The sequence below is a fragment of the Arachis hypogaea genome, chromosome 13 (genome assembly GCF_003086295.3).
Source record: "Arachis hypogaea cultivar Tifrunner chromosome 13, arahy.Tifrunner.gnm2.J5K5, whole genome shotgun sequence".
Lineage (NCBI taxonomy): Eukaryota > Viridiplantae > Streptophyta > Magnoliopsida > Fabales > Fabaceae > Arachis > Arachis hypogaea.
The window spans coordinates 14,211,291-14,233,326 of record NC_092048.1 but is presented as its reverse complement, the minus strand read 5'-3'; the positions used below and the strand labels follow the sequence as shown (position 1 = coordinate 14,233,326).

Here is a 22,036-nt window from a genome sequence, read left to right as displayed (position 1 = left end):
CTCTCATCATTTACCATTTTTTAATTCTTGTACTATTGTTTTCAAGTTAAATATAAAATGGGGCTTTTCTTAAATAAGTAGTTAATTAAGAACCCATCTTTAAAAACTCTTTGTTAGCTAGTAAAGAAAATTCTATTATTTTTTGTTAATTAAACAAATATTATAACTTTATGCCAATAATTTAAGGTTACGATTTAGATCTTATAATAAGTTAATTTTCCGTGACCAATTTTAATCAATAATTTTCATTGCTTTATGATTAAGATCAATGATCAATCAAGTACTAGATCACATGTAGTTTTAGTTAATATATAATTCTATAGGCATAACCAAACCAATTGCTTAGCTTTTCAACAAGTAAAGAACAAAAATCCTATTCTTTCTGTCTCTCGCATTAACAGTTAATATCAAGAGCATATCATAAACTAATATGTTTCCTTTTTCATGATAAATCCATTTTGACCTCCACTTTTGACTTTCAAATTCCAAACACTACTCCAGCATATAACCTTTATATATTACATTAGTCTTGAATTTCTTTTTCCACTATACATGATGCCAGTTGACAATTTGTTATGCTTATACTAATTCAAAAAATTCAGTGCTATTTTCTTTTTTCATGACTGTTTAGTTATACTTTTTTTTCATTATTTTTTAGATCTAACTTTCATTCCTATTTTCTTTTTTCATTTTTTAAGGAAGCTTTTATTTTCTTTTCACTTTTTGGACTTGGAACCAACAAATCTTTCACCCAGTAATTTTTTAGAAAGCACATAATTTTGCAATGAGTAAGCCTCCTCCCCAATATCTTTCGTGTGCTACATGTTATCTGGGATGCAAGTAATTTTTATTTCTGTTTCCGTTTTGAGTTATTCCGTCGCTCCCTACATGGTTTTGCTTGTAATATATTGTCGAGTTTATTACGTATGGTACTCTCCCATCTCATAATTGTGATAAAATGTTATTGGTTCTCTTGACACACACCCCATTTTTTTCCTTATTTTTTATAAGTTCTATATATTTTTTTACTATTTTGTTATTTGTTTCCGCTATTTCATTTATTTAGACATTGATAAGAGCTGGATTACAAAGCCATGAGGGAGTGTAGAATATAGGGATGGTCTAAATAGATTCCTTGACTTTGCATTTGCCAATGCATCATCTGATAGGATGATACATTGTCCATGCCCTTTGTGTGGGTTTCGATGTTACCAAACTAGAGAAGACGCCTACGATCATCTTCTGATGAAACCCTTTCCCCCCTAACTATACCTTTTGGTTACACCACAGTGAGAGGATCGTAGACGAGAGATCCAGCGATAGGGAAGAACTAGAACCCATTGTAAATAGGGATACTATATTAATTGGTACAATAAGAAGACATTTTTGATATATTCAATACAAGAATAATATCCCTTTTTTATAGTAATAGAGGTCACTATAATTTATATTTATCTGGAAATTATATCTTAAAAAAGATGTGACAACTAATTTTTGGTTCAGATATAGAAAACCCCTATATTATCATTCCTATGTTTATATATACATCAACACTCCCCGATACTTGTACTTAAGGCGGTGTGCAGGTGTGAATTAATAAGGACATGCCTTTGTTACACATGGCTATTTTTATTATTATCTTTTTAATATTAATATTATTATTATTATTATTATTATTATTATTATTATTATTATTATTATTATTATTATTATTATTATTATTATTATTATTATTATTATTATTATTATTATTATTATTATAAAAGAGTGGGAACCCAATTTTCCACACTAACAGATTGCTAAAGCCAAATTTGAGATGAAATAAGGAACGGCGCCTAAATCCTTATTTTCCCTTGCAAGACTCCATTTGAACCTACCTCCAGCGGTGTCTCACATAGTCTCCGCCGTCGAAGCCCCCTCCTGACGAAGGCCTGAAACCTATTGCTTCTCTCGTCTATCGCAATTCTTCCACTTCAAAGGACTGTAGTCCCGCCTTCTCTTCTCAGGTAAGGGTTCGTCCTCTAATTATTTCTTGTGTATTTATTTTGACTGAAGCATGAGTTTATCTGGACCTGGCAACATGCATGGCTATATAATTTGCTCATAGATGACCCAGGGGTATAGTTCATGAACCTGCATTATCATAGGAGCATGTTGCTATAAATTTTTCTGTTTTTGGAAACCTCGTAATTCTGCCGATTACATAGAAATAAAATTAACAGGGATTAAAAAACAAGTATTGGATCTCATGAGCTGCTTGAGATTATGAATCAGAGATAACAACTATGGATCATGACTATTCGTATTCCTTTTTGTGTGCTTGTTGGTGTCAAGAGTTTAAGATGGCCCGGAAAGGTCGATTCATGAAAAAATCAAAGTTTGGACCAGGATTTCAGCAACCTCAAACGGGAGCGACTGCGACTTCAGACCCCCACCATGATGGCTCTCAAATTCACCCGAACAGTGGTGATAGTGTCCCTGCAAGTGGTGATAGTGTCCCCGCTACTTCACGCCCTTTCCGTCCCCCGCGAAGTGAACCAAGGCCTGCTCCATATATGAGCACAAACAGTGTCCAGAACTCGCTGCCAGGCCATTAAACTTGGACGCTAATGCAAATGAGGAAACTCTTGTTGATGAAGAAGTTGACGACCTCCATGATGCTTCTGGAGCTCAGAGTCGTAGAGGACACAAGACTACAGAGTTTTGGACGGTTAAGACCATCGGTATTGTATTTAATTATTTTTTCTTTCATCAACATGACTTAGGCTCCACCCATTATTAACTTACAATATACTCTAATTCGGTCATTCCAAAATGCTTTCCAATTTAACACAGTCAATGACATTTGACCTTCTCCATTGATGGCAGCATATTTTTTTTATCTCTTGTTTTATATATTTTAATTACCTAAAATATATTATGTGGCCTATCAAAATATTTTAAAAGAATTCTGAATTATTACCCTAATTTAATTTTTGCCTCCCACATTTAAAATTAATTTTAAATTTGTCATTGTACTTAGTTTTTTACAATAAAAGTCAAACAGTTTTTGTTAAATTTGTTTCAAGTGCTGCAATTCTATACCAATTTAAACATGTTTTATGCTGGTCTGATCCATCATGCTTCCTTTGCTAGGCATACAACAAGGTATTATGTTGATATTAGTATGCTATATATTAAATTTCTCACATGCTGTGTACAACGTAAATGTTATATTTGGCTTATAGATTCTGACGGCACAATCAAGCCGGCGAAACTAAGCGTGAGGGAGGCTATGGAACGGCCTAACGGTAGGAAGATCGTGCTCAGGTTCAACAACGCAAAGCAAGCAATTGGGGACGAAGCTGGACTGTTGAGTGGCGTGCTTGGTCTGCTGGGATCTGATTATGAAAAATTTCCCATTTGTAGAAAAAGTTGGCGTCAGATTACCACAAAAGACAAGGTTTATAACGAATGTGTCAAGGTAAAAGTTTATATCCCGGGTAACCTAACTCTGCTTATTTTTACAATTATTGATTACATTTATTATCTGTGTAGCAAATTTTCCACTTTGATGAAGACAGCGAAGGAATTATCAAGAAAAATATTTTGAAAAGTATGGGGAAGTCTTGGAAGGAAACAAGGCTGAGGTTGTATGACCGTTTTTATGAGCCAACATTCACAATTGAACAAAATCTTGAGAATTGCCCGCCGGAAATTGATCGAGAGCATTGGAGATGGTTCCTTGACTATCGCGCCGAACCTAAGACGAAGGTAATATATTGTATCATTGTTACACAAGTATACCAATTATGTTGCATTGAGTCCTTTTCTATCAGATTCTAATCACCCTTTATCTCGGATGGACCAATAGGAGAAGTGCAAGAAAAACGCGGTCAATCGATCAAAACAACAATATACCCACACTGGCGGCTCGAAAAGCTTCGCACGGCGGATGGAAGAAGATGTACTTTACTTGTTTTATTTAGTTATTGAACTATCTCTGTGATTTAATTTTCATTGATTTTGTGAAAAATTTTAATGCAAAAACTTGTTGTTACAGTCGGAAGAACAAGGAAGGATAGTCGGTAAAGGAGAGCTGTGGATCAAAGTGCACAAGAAAAAGGATGGCTCATATATCAATGATGAAGCAAGAGCAATTGGTGTAAGTACTACTTGTTAACTATAGTTTACCAACTCTAACTAAGCTTCCAAAAATATCTTCGAAGCAAAAATATTTGTGTGTGATTTATTAACTAGTGTACTTATAGTATATTTATAATTAAGGTGATCTTATTAAATTTCAATATTGAAAGCCGATGTGTTTGACTGGGTGTGCGAGGAGTTTGGTGAATGACACGGGAGTCTACCACCATATATGAGTCTACCACCATATATGGATCAGGTTAAGTGCATAAAGGATAAGGATGGAGAGGTATTGGCTCAAGAGGAGAAGACTAATGAAAGGTAGAAGAGCTACTTCTACGAGTTATTTAATGAGGGACAGAAGACTCTTCCGAGCCTTGGTCGATTATGCACAAGGAAAGAAGATCAAAACTTTGACTACTATCGAAGGATTCGAGACTTCGAGGTAAAAGAGGCTCTAAAGCAGATGAAAAATGGCAGGGCAGTAGGACCTGATAATATTCCGATTGAGGTTTGGAAGGGTCTTGGAGAAAAAGGCATCAACTGATTAACCATGCTTTTTAATGAGATTTTAAGGTCAAAGAAGATGCTTGATGAGTGGAGAAAGAGCACCTTGGTACCTATCTACAAGAATAAGGGGGATATACAAAGTTGTGGAAACTATAGAGGGATTAAGCTTATGAGTCATACTATGAAGTTATGGGAAAGGGTGATAGAACGGAGGTTGAGAAAAGAGACACAAGTAACAGAGAACCAATTTGGATTTATGCCAGGGAGATCTACCACTGAAGCGATATACCTATTAAGAAGGATGATGGAGAGATATCATAGTAATAAAAGGGATCTACATATGGTGTTTATTGATTTGGAAAAAGCGTATGATAGGGTACCAAGGGAGGTCTTATGGAAGGTCTTAGAAAAGAAGAGAGTAAGGATCACATATATTCGGGCAATTAAAGACATGTATGATGGGGCCACAACTAGTGTGAAGACTCAAGGTGGTATGACAGAGGAATTCCCTATTGGTATAGGATTACACCAGGGATCATCCTTAAGTCCATACATTTTCACATTAGTCTTGGAAGTACTCACAGAGCACATCCAAGAGCCTGTGCCATGGTGCATGTTTTTTGCCGATGATATCGTCCTTATGGGAGAGTCAAGGGAAGACCTAAATAAGAAGTTGGAGTTATGGAGAGAAGCTCTAGAAGTGTATGGTCTGCGGATAAGCCGTAGCAAGACGGAATATATGGAATATAAGTTCAGTCTGAGAAGGGAAAACCCCAAGATAGAGGTGAAGATTGGAGAAAACATCCTACGAAAAGTTAAAAATTTTAAGTATCTTGGGTGCATCATACAGGATAATGGAGAGATTGAACAGGATGTAAATCATAGGATCCAAGCAGGTTGGTCAAAATGGCGGAGTGCATTTGGTTTTATATGCGACAAAAAAGTGCCTTTAAAACTTAAAGGTAAATTCTATCGCACCGCTATAAGACCGGCTATGCTGTATGGTACGGAGTGTTGGGCGGCTAAAGGGGAGCACGAACATAAGCTGAGTGTGGCAGAGATGAAGATGTTGAGATGGATGAGTGGTCATACGCGATTGGATAAAATAAGGAATGAAGATATAAGGGAGAGAGTTGGAGTAGCACCCATTGTGGAAAAGAGGGTTGAATCGCGTCTCAGATAGTTTGGACATGTGAGAAGAAGACCGATAGAACATCCAGTCAGGAGGGTGGATGAGATGGAAGATGGACAAAGGGCGAAAGACAGAGGAAGACCTAAGAAGACTATCCATGAGGTGGTCAAACGAGATCTACATGTAAACAGTCTCTCTGTAGACATGATACATGACAGAGTACAATGGCGTCGTTTGATTCATGTAGCCGACCCCACTTAGTGGGACAAGGCTTTGTTGTTGTTGTATAATTGACTATATTATTTTAATCTACTAGAATTTTTATTACTATAGTCACTTTCTATTTTTCTACATAGAACCTACGGAAACTATTGGTGCTTTTCTGATCCACTATTATTAGCTTTACTTTGCATATTGGATATAATAGAGATTCCCATGCGGCTGCTTACTCCTCTTCTTGGGGACTAAGAAAAATAAAATCAAACTATTATATAGTAGTATAGTATAAGGGAAAAGAAAAGTGTGAAAAGGGTGCTGTGGAAAAGAAAACAAGCTTCAATTTTCTCTCTTGTTGATTGATAAAGGTTAACACAAGTTAGTTTAGGAGAATTCCCTTAAATTTTTTGGGTTTTGGTTCATAGTGCATATCTTTATGAATTCTATGGTATGCTGAACTAAACTATCACATCTTTATGTTGTGAGTTTATATGTAATATGATCATCGATGCTAATCTTCAAAACATTTCATTTACTGTCAGAAATCATTTTTAATTTCTCGATTGTTTGTTATTTTTGTTTTCATTCGCCTTTGGATTTTTTATTGACTGAGAGTTATGTGTAACCCTAAATTTTTTTGCTGCTATTTTTGTGTGTTTTTTTATCGTGATGTAAGTGATAAGTTAGTTGAGGAGATTGCTAATTTGTGTATGTAGGAAAGAATTGAGGAGATTGAGCAACAGGATGAGTCTTCTAGAATGTTGTCTCAAAATGATTCCATTGCTCAGGTTTTTGGAAAAGAAAAATCGGGTAGAGTACGTGGTGTAGGTTTTGGACCGACTCCTAGCCAACTCTTCGGTCCGAATTCACATGCGTCTGGCAACGAAGGCCAACTAGAGGAGACCTAGAGGAAGCTGCTTGAACTGCAGGCAGAGCTGGAAGGCGAGAAGTTGAAGAGGAAGGCGATGGAGGATGAGGCATCATCAGATAAGAAAAAGATGAAGGTGATGGAGAGTGCCCTGATTTATCTGTTTCAACGGCATGGTGAGGAGTTTCCCCCAGAAATCGCTGCAGGGATGAGTTTCGTGAAATGATAGAGTGAAAATAGAATATTAGGATTGGAGTTATTTTGCATTGAAGCAAACATTTTATTGAATTAGACTGAGCAACTCTACAAAATAGATTTATTTACTTCGTATTTTGATGGATATATAACTTTGTTTTGCTTATATTTTAATTTTGTTTTTGCTACAAGTTTAGCTTCTATTTTTGTTGAAAATACTCACTCTTAAAATAATAATAAATATAAAAAGAATTAAAAAAATAATTCAATAATACTTTAAATAAATTGGGCAGGTTTTTTTGAAAGACCGAAATTTTTTTTTTCCCTAAATTGGCGGCGGTTTTAAACCGCCTTTGTTTGGGTTCAGAGATTATAGAAACTTTTAGATCTGGCGGTGGTTGCAAACCGCCGGTAACATTGGGTGAAACTAATGTCCTATTTGGCGGCGGTTTAAAACCGCCGCTAAACTTGTGAAAACTTGGACATATCGTGCTAACTTGCGGCGGTTTGAAAACCGCCGGTAAATATGAAGTAAACCATGTCAGACTCATTTGGCGGCGGTTTTCTATTGTGTGCCGCAAAATTTTGATTTAGCGGCGGTTATACCAGCGGTTTATGAAAACCGCCGCCAAACGCAATCCCGGCGCCCATATCCATGGCGGTCTTATGAACCGCCGGCATTTGATTTTGCGGCGGTTTAAAACCGCTGCTAATCAAGAAAAAAATCGCCACCAATTCCCGCCTCCCTTGTAGTGGTAGCCCATAACTTTGCATACCATCTAGCTGATCGTTTGCCGCACCTGAAACCCGACGGAACTTAGGAATCAAGTGTACCATACACCTAGCTACTAACTCATGGTTGTGCTCGAGGATGACTTTTCGGACCTTCCAGTTCAAACTTTCTTTGTCAATATATATCGACAACTTAGCATGACAGTTCGTTCGTGTCTCGGACTTATGACATCTTTTTCTATCTAATCTATTATAGTGCTTTTCATCCCTTAACTCAGCTCTGTTGTAAAAGAATCTCTTCCTAATTACATTTCCATCATCATCTTTCCCATAGTCTCCCTTGCGTACACCGAACCCATGGCACTTCCCAAACCTCATATAGAATTCATAAGTACACTCCTCCGTTCTAAAAACCTTGTTCTCTATTTCAGCTGCAGTAAGACTAAATAATCTCCATAATCTGACAAGTCATCCTGCCCACTTGGATCCAATTGCTCAACATCAAATTCATCAGCATCTGAACTGACTACGTCGCCAACACAATTGCTTTCATCCTCCGTGCAGAATTTCTCGCTATGACCAGTGTATTCCATCTGAAAAAAAAATAATCAACAAATAACTCGTCATCTAATTTCCTCACGCTCCCTAATATATTCAAATTCCGATCCGTATGAAAAGAATATTGGTGCTACTTAATACTTCTATGACACACATTACAAATCTCTCTGGCACTACTAGGCACATTCACACTAACAGGTATCACTTTACAAATACAACCACTCCTAAAATTGCATCCACCAGATACTTCATCGCAGATACCAAATTAAATAACAATTAGTCAAAATTCACATAACACTACCATGACTAAATAAAACAAGTTGTCTAATAGATTTTGTAAGTTAAATTCCCAGGGCCTAATATCACCAATTTTAGTTTATCACAAGTTGCAAATCATCTACTGAATACTAACATAAACTGTCATGGTGATGTTTCCTTTAGAACAACTTTTTTATCTGATTTTCACTCTTATATATATTCTTTTCATTCAACGTCAACAACATTTCAATTTTATTCTTATTTTTTTAGTTCATGATAATAAAGGTAAGCTTATCATGTTAAATTACATTGAACTAAATGAAATCCAACTATGAAATAATAAATAATAAATAATACAAACAAATAATTTTATACTATTTTATTCATTCTAATATTTCATAAAAAAAATTATTTTTCAACTAAATTACAAAAAAGATAGACAACATGTTTCAGCTAAATTATAAAATAGATAACCAGTTACACCCTTATGAATTTTCAACAATACTTTATATCTGCATTACTTCACAAGCAGTCATATAGCTCCAAAATCAGAGGCATAAATAGCAACTAAGAATTCGTTCAAACACTCATACCTTTAACACCGTCGATTTTACACCGATGGCACGCAAAATTCCCGTAAATCTAACGCGTTAACCAGCCCAGCACGTTGCTCACCTATACCACGCCCACCAATCTTAGTCGATTCAACAACCATCAAAGAAAGGGCAACTCCACTGCACTTGAAATAGTTACCTCTTCTCAAATAACCCTACTTCAAGGGGTCCGACACTCAGGATAACCCTTATGGAAAAAATTCCCAATTGAATTTCTTTCTCCAATTCACTTTTTCTTTATATTTCTTTTGTCTTCTCCTGTAAGATTATATTCCAAGTTCTGTAAATCACATAGCCCACCAAAACTTAGCCTATTAACATTTTAAGAAACATTCAACATGTACAAAAAAAACCCAATAACAGGAGGCTCATTTAGAACTAATACTAATTGGCAACGTCTCTAGTATGGATACACACAAACATCCATACGTATAGATTATGAGGTGGATGAAGCAGACAATAACGCGTGGCTTCGTTATTCTGTGCTACATGGAAATCCACAATGACAAAAGCTTGGCAGTGCAGGTTGATGCAGACAGGGAGCAGGTATTGTCGCTACTGATCATACTTAACTGCTAACCACGTTGAGCTTATGAAATGTATTTGTTCTAATTTTTTTGTAAATTGGGCTTATAGGACCAACTGCTTTTATTGCAATTTTCGGGTGAGAGATGTGGGCTTTTATGTTTTCTCTTTGTTGTAACGTGCTGGTAGGAGAATGAGTTTAGTGGTGTTCAAAAACCTAGTATACATATCCGTGTACGACCATCAATACTATTCAAAAAGCTTCTTAAGTTACACCAAAAAATAAAAGTTTCTTAGGTTTCTTACTCTAACAAACCCCCACCACAAAAAAAAAAAAAAACGGTAATTAAATAACATGTACTTTAATCTATGTGATTAAAAAATTATATAACAATCATTGTTATCTTTATGTGTGTTAGTAACGATAATATAAAACATATATTTATTATTAATATAGTCAAATTATTACTAAATAAAATTTATTACGTTAACAATAAATATATTACAATGATTAAAGTTACATAACATAAAACATGTATTTATTATTAATATAGTTAAATTATTAATAAATAAAATTTATTACGTTAGCTATAAATATATTACGATGATTAAACTTACATAATATAAAAAATTTAAAATTTCTCCAAAAGTATTTAGTAAAAAATTTAACATTCGTCATGTTTCCATAACAAATAAAGTAAATTAAATATATTATAATGATACATACATCTCATTATTATTTTTACTATTATAATAATATTATTAGTAACATCAAATTTTTTTATTAATATCCTAAATTTTAATTATTTTTTATATTTTTTACTAATCATATAATATACGCTAAATAAAAAATTACATATTTTTGTAACGCGTTAATTATTTTTTTTAGAACAATAAAATAACTGTCATCGATTTATAAATAAAAAATATTATTACAATGTAAATTAGTGAAACATTTTAGTTTTTATGGTGGAGGAGATGGTAACTTTTTAGTTCTTACAATGCTGTGTCATTTTTTTTTTTTATTTTGTAATGGCTTATGTCTTTCTTTATTTTTGGCCAATAGTTCATATGAGAGTTTTTTTTTCGGAGATGATATGAAGACATATTTAAAGCCTTGGCTAAGCCACTTTGACAGACCACCTGTGACATCCTTCACGGATATATGTTCGAAGTCTTCATACAATATGGTTTTTTCTTTCGTCTAATTGGTACGCAGCATAAAAAATAACAACCCTAAATAAGCCCAAATAACTTCAGCTCATTTACCAAAAGTCATAATCACCAAACTCACATTAACCAAACATTAATTTTAACATAAACCTCTGACAACACGTAATCTCTCCTGTCTGAGTCACTGTGCTGATAGGTTTTCGAAATTCGGGTCCTCATGTAGAGCAGGACTGCAGGAGCATTTGTTCCACACGTCATTCCCTTCTCCATACACGTCAAAATCCATAGGTATGAATGTTTGTGTGTATCCATACCAGAGAATTTGCCAATTTAGAAAGGAAGGCTCACAATTCACACACGTCTTTCTTGTCAATGTCACGCCCGCTTAATAGACATCAATTCAATTAGTTGTGTTTGTTGGTTATTCTTGTTGGCAAATTCTCTGGTATGGATACACACAAACATCCATACCTATGGATTTTGACGTGTATGGAGAAGGGAATGACGTGTGGAACAAATGCTCCTGCAGTCCTGCTCTACATGAGGACCCGAATTTCGAAAACCTATCAGCACAGTGACTCAGACAGGAGAGATTACGTGTTGTCAGAGGTTTATGTTAAAATTAATGTTTGGTTAATGTGAGTTTGGTGATTATGACTTTTGGTAAATGAGCTGAAGTTATTTGGGCTTATTTAGGGTTGCTATTTTTTATGCTGCGTACCAATTAGACAAAAGAAAAAACCATATTGTATGAAGACTTTGAACATATATCCGTGAAGGATGTCACAGGTGGTCTGTCAAAGTGGCTTAGCCAAGGCTTTAAATATGTCTTCATATCATCTCCGAAAAAAAAACTCTCATATGAACTATTGGCCAAAAATAAAGAAAGACATAAGCCATTACAAAATAAAAAAAGAAAAGAAAATGACACAGAATTGTAAGAACTAAAAAGTTACCATCTCCTCCACCAGAATAACTAAAATGTTTCACTAATTTACATTGTGATAATATTTTTTATTTATAAATGTGATAATATTTTTTATTTATAAATCGATGACAGTTATTTTATTGTTCTAAAAAAAATAATTAACGCGTTACAAAAATATGTAATTTTTTATTTAGCGTATATTATATGATTAGTAAAAAATATAAAAAATAATTAAAATTTAGGATATTAATAAAAAAAATTTGATGTTACTAATAATATTATTATAATAGTAAAAATAATAATGAGATGTATGTATCATTATAATATATTTAATTTACTTTATTTGTTATGGAAACATGACGAATGTTAAATTTTTTATTAAATACTTTTGGAGAAATTTTAAATTTTTTATATTATGTAAGTTTAATCATCGTAATATATTTATAGCTAACGTAATAAATTTTATTTATTAATAATTTAACTATATTAATAATAAATACATGTTTTATGTTATGTAACTTTAATCATTGTAATATATTTATTGTTAACGTAATAAATTTTATTTTGTAATAATTTGACTATATTAATAATAAATATATGTTTTATATTATCGTTACTAACACACATAAAGATAACAATGATTGTTATATAATTTTTTAATCAAATAGATTAAAGTACATGTTATTTAATTACTGTTTTTTTTTTTTTTTTTGTGGTGGGGGTTTGTTAGAGTAAGAAACCTAAGAAACTTTTATTTTTTGGTGTAACTTAAGAAGCTTTTTGAATAGTATTGATGGTCATACACAGATATGTATACTAGGTTTTTGAACACCACTAAACTCATTCTCCTACCAGCACGTTACAACAAAGAGAAAACATAAAAACCCACATCTCTCACCCGAAAATTGCAATAAAAGCAGTTGGTCCTATAAGCCCAATTTACAAAAAAATTAGAACAAACACATTTCATAAGCTCAACGTGGTTAGCAGTTAAGTATGATCAGTAGCGACAATACCTGCTCCCTGTCTACGTCAACCTGCACTGCCAAGCTTTTGTCATTGTGGATTTCCATGTAGCACAGAATAACGAAGCCACGCGTTACTGTCTGCTTCATCCACCTCATAATCTATACGTATGGATGTTTGTGTGTATCCATACCAGAGACGTTGCCATACTAATTATGCTTACTTAGCCTAATTACATAAGCTAATAATGTTTCCATATCACATAGAGAGAGTTCCAGTTCCTGAACTGAGAGGACGCTATTCCTGCAGCAAGTCACATCTGCTCCCTCACTCACACACTTGTCGCACGTTGCACCTGTCTACGCTATTTTTACACATGTAGAAGCCACATCAGTTTCTACATGAGAGACTTCGCCTTATATCGGGGTACTCAATCAAATACTCTATAGCCTTGATCAAAAGCAAAACCCAATTTGTCCATATTCTTTTTCATTACAAACATTTTCAATTTTGATTTTGCATGATTTAAACTAGTTTTTAAATGAAAAATCAATTTTTATTTCCAAAACGATTTTATTACTTTTGAAACCGGTTAATAACTATTTTTTTAATGTAAAATCAATTAAGTTTGCTAATCTAAACCAAATTTACATTTAATTGAAATCAAGATGACAAAAGAAAATTGACCAAAATGAAATATCACAGAAATTTCTCATAATAAATCTGACCCGCAAAATATATATGTTATGGAGACCCGTTTTTTTTAAATTTTCATCTTTTTTCTAGACTTCTATTCATTCTCAACCTATATTTTGTCTCTCTTTCATTTTGTTACACATAACTGTGATATTGATCGTCCGCCAAGAATAATGTTATGTTATTATATTACAAAATATTTTATGTTATTTTTTTTATAATGAATATGTTATTAATTATATTGTATTTTGTTAGATTATATTAAATTATATTGGATTATGTTGGATTGATTTATTTTATTATTGTTATGTTATTTTTTAAAAAAAATTCAAAGAATATCCATGAATAATACTCACAAATATCCACATTTCTTGAGGAATAATTAAATAGAGACTCGCAACAGAAATGAGATGGGACGAAAGATATTTTTTAAATGAGTAATGCTATGTGTATACTAAAATTAGTTATTAAAGTCAGTCATCAGTATAAAATATATGTTAAAATATAAATATACATTGAAAATAAATTAAACCATACATGTATTCATACACAAATATATTGGTGGCTGATTTTAATAGCTGATTTTGGTATATAAATAACATTTTTGTTTTTAAATAGGGGTGAGAGATGGAGAAGAAAATACCCGTTCTCATAGATACTCATTCCCATCCTTATTAATGTACAATTTTAATCTCATATTTTTAATTTGATCACCAAGTCATTTTAAAGAGATAACTTATTGTTCTTTATTGACAATGTGCTTGTTTGGACGCCATTATATCGATAAAAAAGATATTTTTTAATGAAAAAGGTCTTTTTTTTTAATGTGTTTGGCAAATTTTTAATAGTAAAAATAAAAGTACTAAAAAATATATTTTTTGTGAGAAGTTACAATTTACATCTTTTTTTGAAAGATCTATTTTCTTAAAAAAAAATATTTTTTACATAATAAATAAACAAAAAAATATTTTTATCATATTTTATCCAAACATAATTAATAGATAAAAATATATTTTTATATGAAATATCTAAACATAAAATCACTTTTATTTTTGTAAAAGATCTTTTAAAAATATACCATTTAAATTTTTTTTTCAAAAATAGTACCTAAACAAACCTAATATACTCTCTCTCTCTAAAATCGATCCCTAAATGTGTTTTTTCTTCTTATTTTAAGTTTGTTTAGCTAAAATAATAAAAACAATTTTGTCTCCATAACTTAATAATTCTAACACTCCTTTAAATGTTACACTATATGTGACATTAATGAATAAATATTTAGTTTAATTCATATCTAACTACATTATTATATTTACAAATTAAATTCAACTAATTTATTTTTACTAATTTCGTCCTCATTTAAAAAAAAGAAATAATTCTTTAAGATATTCTTTTAAATTTCATTATTTTGACCTAAAATCCATATAAAAACTTTTATTCTCTTTTCAATCTTATTTTAATTGATCATAATTATTCATATAACATTAAGTTGGATTTGGTGTACAATATAAAATTTTTATTTTTATTCTTTTTTTTTTTTTAAACTTTTTATGCAAAAGTTTACAAGAATAAAATTACAAACTAAACTGCCTTAGTATTTTTCTTACATTTTTCCATGATTGGTTTTTTACGGTATATTTGTTCCCTTTGGGTTAACGAGTTTTCACTTTTGACCCACTCTTTGTCTTTGATAATCAAAATGCAATGCACATTTAGCGAGGCCAATTTTTTAACTATACTATATGCATACGAAAAAGAAAAGGTTATTAAATTATTTAATTTATAAATATAAATTAAATAACATATGAATTTATATATAAATATATAATGATTGTGGTTTTATATACACATTTTTTTATTTTTTTGTTGAAAAATGAATATTCTCGTTCTCGTTATAATAATATTCTATTCTCATTTTTATCACATTCATACAAAAAAAAATATAATAGGAAAAACCTATGCATGATTGCAACATTTTTAAAATAGTAATGATATTATGAAAACAATTTTAATGCGAAGTAATTTTATATGCGCATCTAATTATGTATTATTATATCAGCAAAAATAATTATCTTTTATATTGATCACATAAATGAACATCTAAAAGAACGGATGTGATTACACGACTTTATAAATGTTTTACACCGTTAGTGTATTATTTTTCTTTTTGTTGTTTTTGATATTTCGTTGTTTTTGTTCAGGGAAAAAGCCCAAACAAAGAGACTAAAGAATCTAGTTAGAAAAACAAAAAGAACAATATTGGGCTTGGGCTTCCCTATTTATTGAACCAGAAAATAGTTTAACCCATTTAATTTAATCCCATGATAAAAAGAAAACCCATTTAATTGGGCTTGGTCCTTGGGCTTCCCTATTTGTGGTCCCTACTGTTTTCATTATCAATGAAGACGGAACAACTGCTTGCTTAGTTGCTGCTTCTTCTTTGCTTCTTTATTTTTTCCAATTTTATTTATTTTTTCACAGTTACGCTTGCCGCATGGATTTCCCGTAGGTAATAATGATTTGATTTCAATATTTTGGTTATTTCCTTTTTTAAGATCTCATTTATTCTTTTGGTTCGCCTTTGTAGTTGCATGTGTTAATCAACCGCTATCTCCATCGCTTGTTGCTTCTGCACTTTCATGTTCTTGCGCTGTAAGTATCGTCATTATTCTAATGCATCTAGTTTTTGCAACAATTAATTTTTCTCTTCTGACTCTGTGGATCAAGAATTTGTTCTTGTGAATGTTGCTTCATCTTTGTTCTGATTTATCCAATATGTACAATATAGGGTTTGCACATAATTTGATATGGAGCAAGTTTCACTCTTTCATTTCATGAAGAAGTTGATTCACGGTTATTCTTATCTTCAAGTAAGTTCATTATTTCTATTTTGATTGAGGTAATAAATGGTTTATCCAGGTACAGGTTGCTGGTTGTTCTGTACCAAGTTCTTTGTGCTTAACAATTTTCTTGATTCAATATGTTTGATATATCAAGTATAAGTATGTGTTATTAAGCCAATTGATTATTGAAGATGTTCATGCTCCATTTTGCTCTATGGTCCATTTTTGGCCATGTTGCATACTTGATTTTGGAAGATACTTGGCTGTTTGGAATGAAGGGGGATCGTTTTCTGATTTCTTCTGCTACGAACGTAAGATAAGCACATGGAGTTAAATGTTTTAATTGGAACTGTTTTTTAGTTATTCTGTATTTTGTTTGGATTTTTGCTACTTGGATTAAATTTTGGTACTTTAGCGTGAAAGGGCAATAGAGGCATTTATTCCTGATATTTGTTGATTATAGTTTTAGGAGGCAATGGCTCATCTAGTTGGAAGTCTTACACTTCATTATTCATATCCTGAGACAACTTATGATTTAAAAGATCACAAATTGGGGGATCTATGTTTCATATGTATATGCTTGTGAATGTGTCTTAAGTGTTTTAGTGAGAGAATTTGAATGATTTTCTCGGTGCTTAAAATCTACATCCACTTATGCTCTTGAAATATTTTTGTTATCCATAAGATTTTGAAGCAAACAAGGGTCTAGTTAAAAGAAAGTATATCTATATTCATAATTTTGGGTACTATGTCTAAGAACTCTTGTAGTGCATCTTTAATGCCATACACTTGAGTTTTGGTTGTATCCATATACATTATAAAAGTTTCCTATATGACACCATTCAACTTTCTCTGTCACTTAGGCTTCGCATTTCCTCATTTTGGTTATTTGTCTTGTGTACAGTTTTGTTGTCTTTTTCTTTTTCTAATTTACATGGGCCGTATAGAGGTTACCATGCATTCACAGCCTTCACAATTCTCGGAGATAAAACAATAGTAGCATATCTAAACTTTAGTGATAGATTGGACTTCTCTTTTTCCCCCCTCTCAGCCTCAAAATCAGTGGTTTTCAGGTGTTTAAATTAGATGTTGCTTTTTGGTAGCAGTATCTTCAATTGCAAACAACCTACCAGAACTAAAATGCTATCAAATTTTTAAAAGGTGCTTAATTCATCAAGGTTGTCTTTCTTTTTGTAGAATCCTTGAAACTAGTTGTAGTTATCAGATTATCAACATTGGCATTTTTTCTTTTATGGTTCAACATATAATGTTTTCTTCTAAGATTTTAAGAAATTTGAACATGTTTTTTTAATCAAAACCCCCTGCCTATGATAATTAAAAAAGAAATTTGTTTGTTGTTCTTATTGTGTGAGTTACATATGATGTATATTTTACAAATTTTTCATATAACACAACAGTCCTATAGGCTAAGTCAAAGCTTGGGGAGTAACATACGTGCATTGTGCTGGTATAAGTCATAGAATAATATGAAAAATTCCATTTTCCCTTTTCCTGTGCTATTCGTGTACCCTAGTGAAGCCAAAGATTCTAGGGTTTCTACAGTTTCAGCAACTATGCAAAGATCCATAGTGGGAGCCAACAAAGTTTGAACTAAATCTCAAGTATCCAAACATGAGAAAACATACATATTTTGGTCCATGTGAAATTATGACAAATAGCAGGCCAAACAGCAAGAGCTAACAGACAAGGAAGATAGAAACCGCTAGCAACTACAGCACTTAATTGGATATCAAAATAAAGTTCTCTCTTTATAAAGCATAGAAACCACTAGCAACTACAACACTTAATCTCAAATTATTACAATGATCTAAAGCATATAAATTCTTAACATTGAGAACTAAACACATAGTGTAGAATAATGTACAGAATCACAAACTAACTTTGTAATTTCTTTTTCTCGTTTGCTTAGTCATGAAGGTTAGATAATTATTTTCTATTGGCCACGGTTGGAAAATTGATTTGGCCAACATCTTCATCATCTCTAAAAGCTGGAAAATTAAGGTCTAGCGACTTGTCCACAAATTTATTGTGAGCATTAGCAACCTTAGGGTTGTTTAAGTGTACCTTTTTGTGCCCGCCGAGTGCTTGTTTAGATTTGAACATCTTGGAGCACCATGGGCATTCGACCGGTTTGTTATCTAAACACCTGAACTTAACTTGAGGGGGAGTCTGAACAAGTAAGGCATCTTTATCATCTTCATTATCTTTTGTAAACATTTGGTTGGCTCCCTCCATCTCTTGCGTCTTGATCTCTTTGCTTGCTGGCCAATTATCTTTGGAAAGCAATATCAAGGACCTAGCTGCTTCTTTTGCACGAGGGGTTTCAGATTTTGAACTCTCCTGTTTTGGCCCAGATCTTTTCTCAACTGCTTTAATAAATTGTCGGCGACATTTGGATCTTTTGCGGGTTGGGTTTTTAGGGTATGGCAGAAATCTATTTTCTTTGTTTACTTTTGAAAAAAAGGCTGAGAAGCTGTATTTCGGAGATTGAAGATTTTGTGCTGGTTTCATTTCGGGATGGAAATTCATTGAGGAAGGAACTTGAATTGCATGGTTGGTTAACTTGATAAAGTTGTCAAGTGCTTGATTCTCTGGGTCAGGCTTGGGAGGTATTGGCAATTTGACCAAGTGAGATCTCATGTGGCCCCCTATGGCTTTTCCGGTGGAGAAACGCTTATTGCAGATTTTGCAGGTTATGTTGTTATTTTTCTCCATGTTCACTAAAATTCCAGAAACTCGAATACTTCCTCACCGAGTGCTTGTGGGATGAGTGCATGCCGAATTGAGGAACTTAAAAAGGAGTAGGTGGCAAGTGTTCCAATTGCAAAAGGAATAAAATCACAAAAGACAATAATGATGTTAGATATGTTAGCGGTCAATCTCCTCCTCATCTATAACAATCGCAAGCATACAAAGTCTTCTCTCACCGGATGGATTCAACTACATGGATTAAACGACGACGTACTATTACTTTGGTCTCACTGGCGGTTTGGTTTATTTCCTATATTTCAAGCATTTATATTGTTCCTATAAATTAGGTTTATATGAGGAAATTAATAATTATTTAAGATTCGGATTTTCGTTTGCATTTTATATTTGTTGGCATTTGGCAAGTTAAGAAAGAAATAGTAGCATATATGAACAGGTGGTTTGGGGAAAATATTTGGGCTGCCCATATATCTATTTCTGTTATATACTTCTCCACTCCTTCATCCCTGCTTAAGTTTTGCTTGAATTCTATTATCCATTATTTGACCATGTACTCAATTTTATGTTAGTCGAGTTGCAGGCATAATATACTCTATGCATCAGCTTACTAGATAGGATTTTTTCATTCAAAATGGAAGAAAAACAGTATTTGGATAAAGTTCAGTCCTACATTGCTTGGAATATTGTTGAGATAGATAGCCTTTATAATGTTTCGGCAATGGACATTGGGCAATTCTTCTCCCATGAGCTAGTTTTCAGGTTGGAGTCACATCCATCTATTATCGTAAGATGTTTTAAAAGCCTATATTGTGATGATACAGTTGATGGCATTTGTCTAGTATTGCAATTGCAGAAGTCATAGGCATGAGGGAGGTGTATTTTGTCCAACTAAATTTGTTTAGGAATGTATATTAATGGCACAGCCTTTATAATAAATTGGACTATTCTTCTTAGAAAATAATTTTGATCACTGGTCATTGTAGTTTGTGTAAAGTAGTTTTACTCTTATATCCAATTACTTAATGTTAGGTATGCAAAAATAACCATTTTTTTCATTGGCTGCGTGAATAAACATTCAAAAGAATAGATATAATTAGACAATTGTATAAAACGTTTCATACTGCCAGCGCATCAAAATTAAACTCTTATTCTTAGGTGAGAAAACATTTTGTGCAGAGTTAGGCCTATTTAGAAAGATAGTAAAACACAAATTTGTCATGTTATTTTTTTATTTGTGGGTAAAGTATATATTTTGTCTCTGAAATTTGTCAAGTCTTAAAAATACTCCTAAAATATATTTTGTTTTAGAAGTTTTCGATTTTCATCAAATATATTTCTGACAACTAAATTTTCAGAGAGTTTAATACTAATCTAATAATAATGCGTGACAATTATGTCTAGTTTGTTTGTGAAATTGTTGTTGAATTAGTCATAATTTTTTTGAAAAGTTAGCTGCCAAAGGTATATTTGATGCAAATAAAAAAATTTTAAAGTTAAAATTAAAATAAAATAAAATTTAAGGATATTTTTAAAATTTTTGACAAACTTTAGAAACAAAAAATATACATTATCCTTTTTATTTTCAAATTTCATTGGATAATATTAAAATTATTTGAATTTAACAAAATAAAGGACATAATACAAAAAAAAAAAAAAAATCAAGAATAGCTTTATTATGTAAAAATACAAGGAGAAAGTATTAAAGTATTGTTTTGATAAATTTAAAATAAAACTTTCAGTGATTTGGTTGAAATCTTTATCGCTGACAAAGTGTGGGCAAAACAAATTGCCCTTGGTCATAATATGTAGTTCTTAAAGAAAAACTTTATTTTCAGTTTACCAATTGAAAATTAATTATGTATTTCCAACTTCTTTTTAGCTTATTTTTTATTTAATTTCGGTTAGGCTCCTTGTGTCGTTTAATTTCTAATAGCTTTGTTGAAATTTACCTTTTTATTTTGGTGTCTAGTTGAAAGTTTACCTTTCTATTAGCTAGAATGGGACCCCAAAATTTCATGTATATATGCTATTTCGAATGATTGAATTCAAAATATAATTCTGAAGTAATTTTTTGGTAACAAGAGATCAAAGAAAAGCAAAAAACATAGCTAGAATAAAATTAAGATATATCTTGTTAAAGAAGATTCCCAAACTCTCTCCAACACCACAGGAGCTCAATTTGAGGGTTCATGTTTATATTAGCACATCTCACTATGGCATCAACAACATTGTTGGCAATCTGCTGAATATGATCCATATTAGTCTTTCATCTCCACTTCAAGATCTCATAGGTTTTGCTAACGATATCCTTGTCCAAGTAATAAGCTCCTATGTTTTGATCACTAATCAAATTAAAGGTTTCAAAGTTATCAGTTTCACAAGAAATCTCTCTATGACCACCTTCCCACAATAATAGTAATTCCTGCCAGATTGTAAATAATTCACATCTGCGCACACTCGCATAAGGTAGAGCTCCCATGCAACCTCTCAACTATAAACTATATGAATTTCTAATAACACAGCCAAATCCCGTCTTACTCTTATCATCAAAGACACTTGCATCATAGTTTACCTTGACTGAATCTTGTGGAAGAGTTGTCCAAGTAAAGCCGATGGAGTGAGTAGCATGAAGATTGAAGAACCTTTTTTTAAAAAATATTCTGCAGCTCATTGTTTTAAAACATAGATAAGTCCCACCACTTTATCAATAGACCAAACTTCATTGGAATTGAACACATCATTATTCTTATCCCTCCAAATCCACCAAAAGCAAGCAAAAAATAGGAATATATTGGTACTCTTACATTTATTAATCTAATAAATCATGCCCAAGTGTTGCAAATTCAACTTCTTCCAAATATTTCTGGCCTTTCATCGGTCCTTTAAAGCAATGCAGAATGATTTTTGGCACCTCGGACAAAAATTGGAAGTTGCAAGGTTTCTCTTAAATCTAAATTCAGCAGTTGA

General features: G+C 32.3%; 2 protein-coding genes and 1 long non-coding RNA gene across 3 annotated transcripts; 2 read left to right on the top strand and 1 right to left on the bottom strand.

The window, feature by feature from the left end:
* Positions 1 to 2,334: 2,334 nt before the first annotated feature.
* LOC140178105 (uncharacterized) lies at positions 2,335 to 4,284 on the top strand. The gene is made up of 5 exons (XM_072213365.1): positions 2,335 to 2,723; positions 3,228 to 3,463; positions 3,538 to 3,753; positions 3,854 to 3,946; positions 4,043 to 4,284. Exons 2-5 carry the CDS (start codon positions 3,275 to 3,277, stop codon positions 4,160 to 4,162), a joined length of 618 nt encoding a protein of 205 aa, XP_072069466.1. The 5' UTR covers positions 2,335 to 2,723; positions 3,228 to 3,274; the 3' UTR covers positions 4,163 to 4,284.
* Positions 4,285 to 15,910: 11,626 nt separating this feature from the next.
* Positions 15,911 to 16,914, top strand: LOC140177863 (uncharacterized). The gene is made up of 3 exons (XR_011869385.1): positions 15,911 to 16,005; positions 16,084 to 16,148; positions 16,285 to 16,914. It is a non-coding gene; the product is annotated as an uncharacterized lncRNA (long non-coding RNA).
* A 1,372-nt stretch (positions 16,915 to 18,286) lies between these two features.
* Positions 18,287 to 19,075, bottom strand: LOC112732726 (zinc finger protein ZAT9). The gene has a single exon (XM_025781487.1). It carries the CDS (start codon positions 19,073 to 19,075, stop codon positions 18,287 to 18,289), a length of 789 nt encoding a protein of 262 aa, XP_025637272.1.
* Positions 19,076 to 22,036: the final 2,961 nt, after the last annotated feature.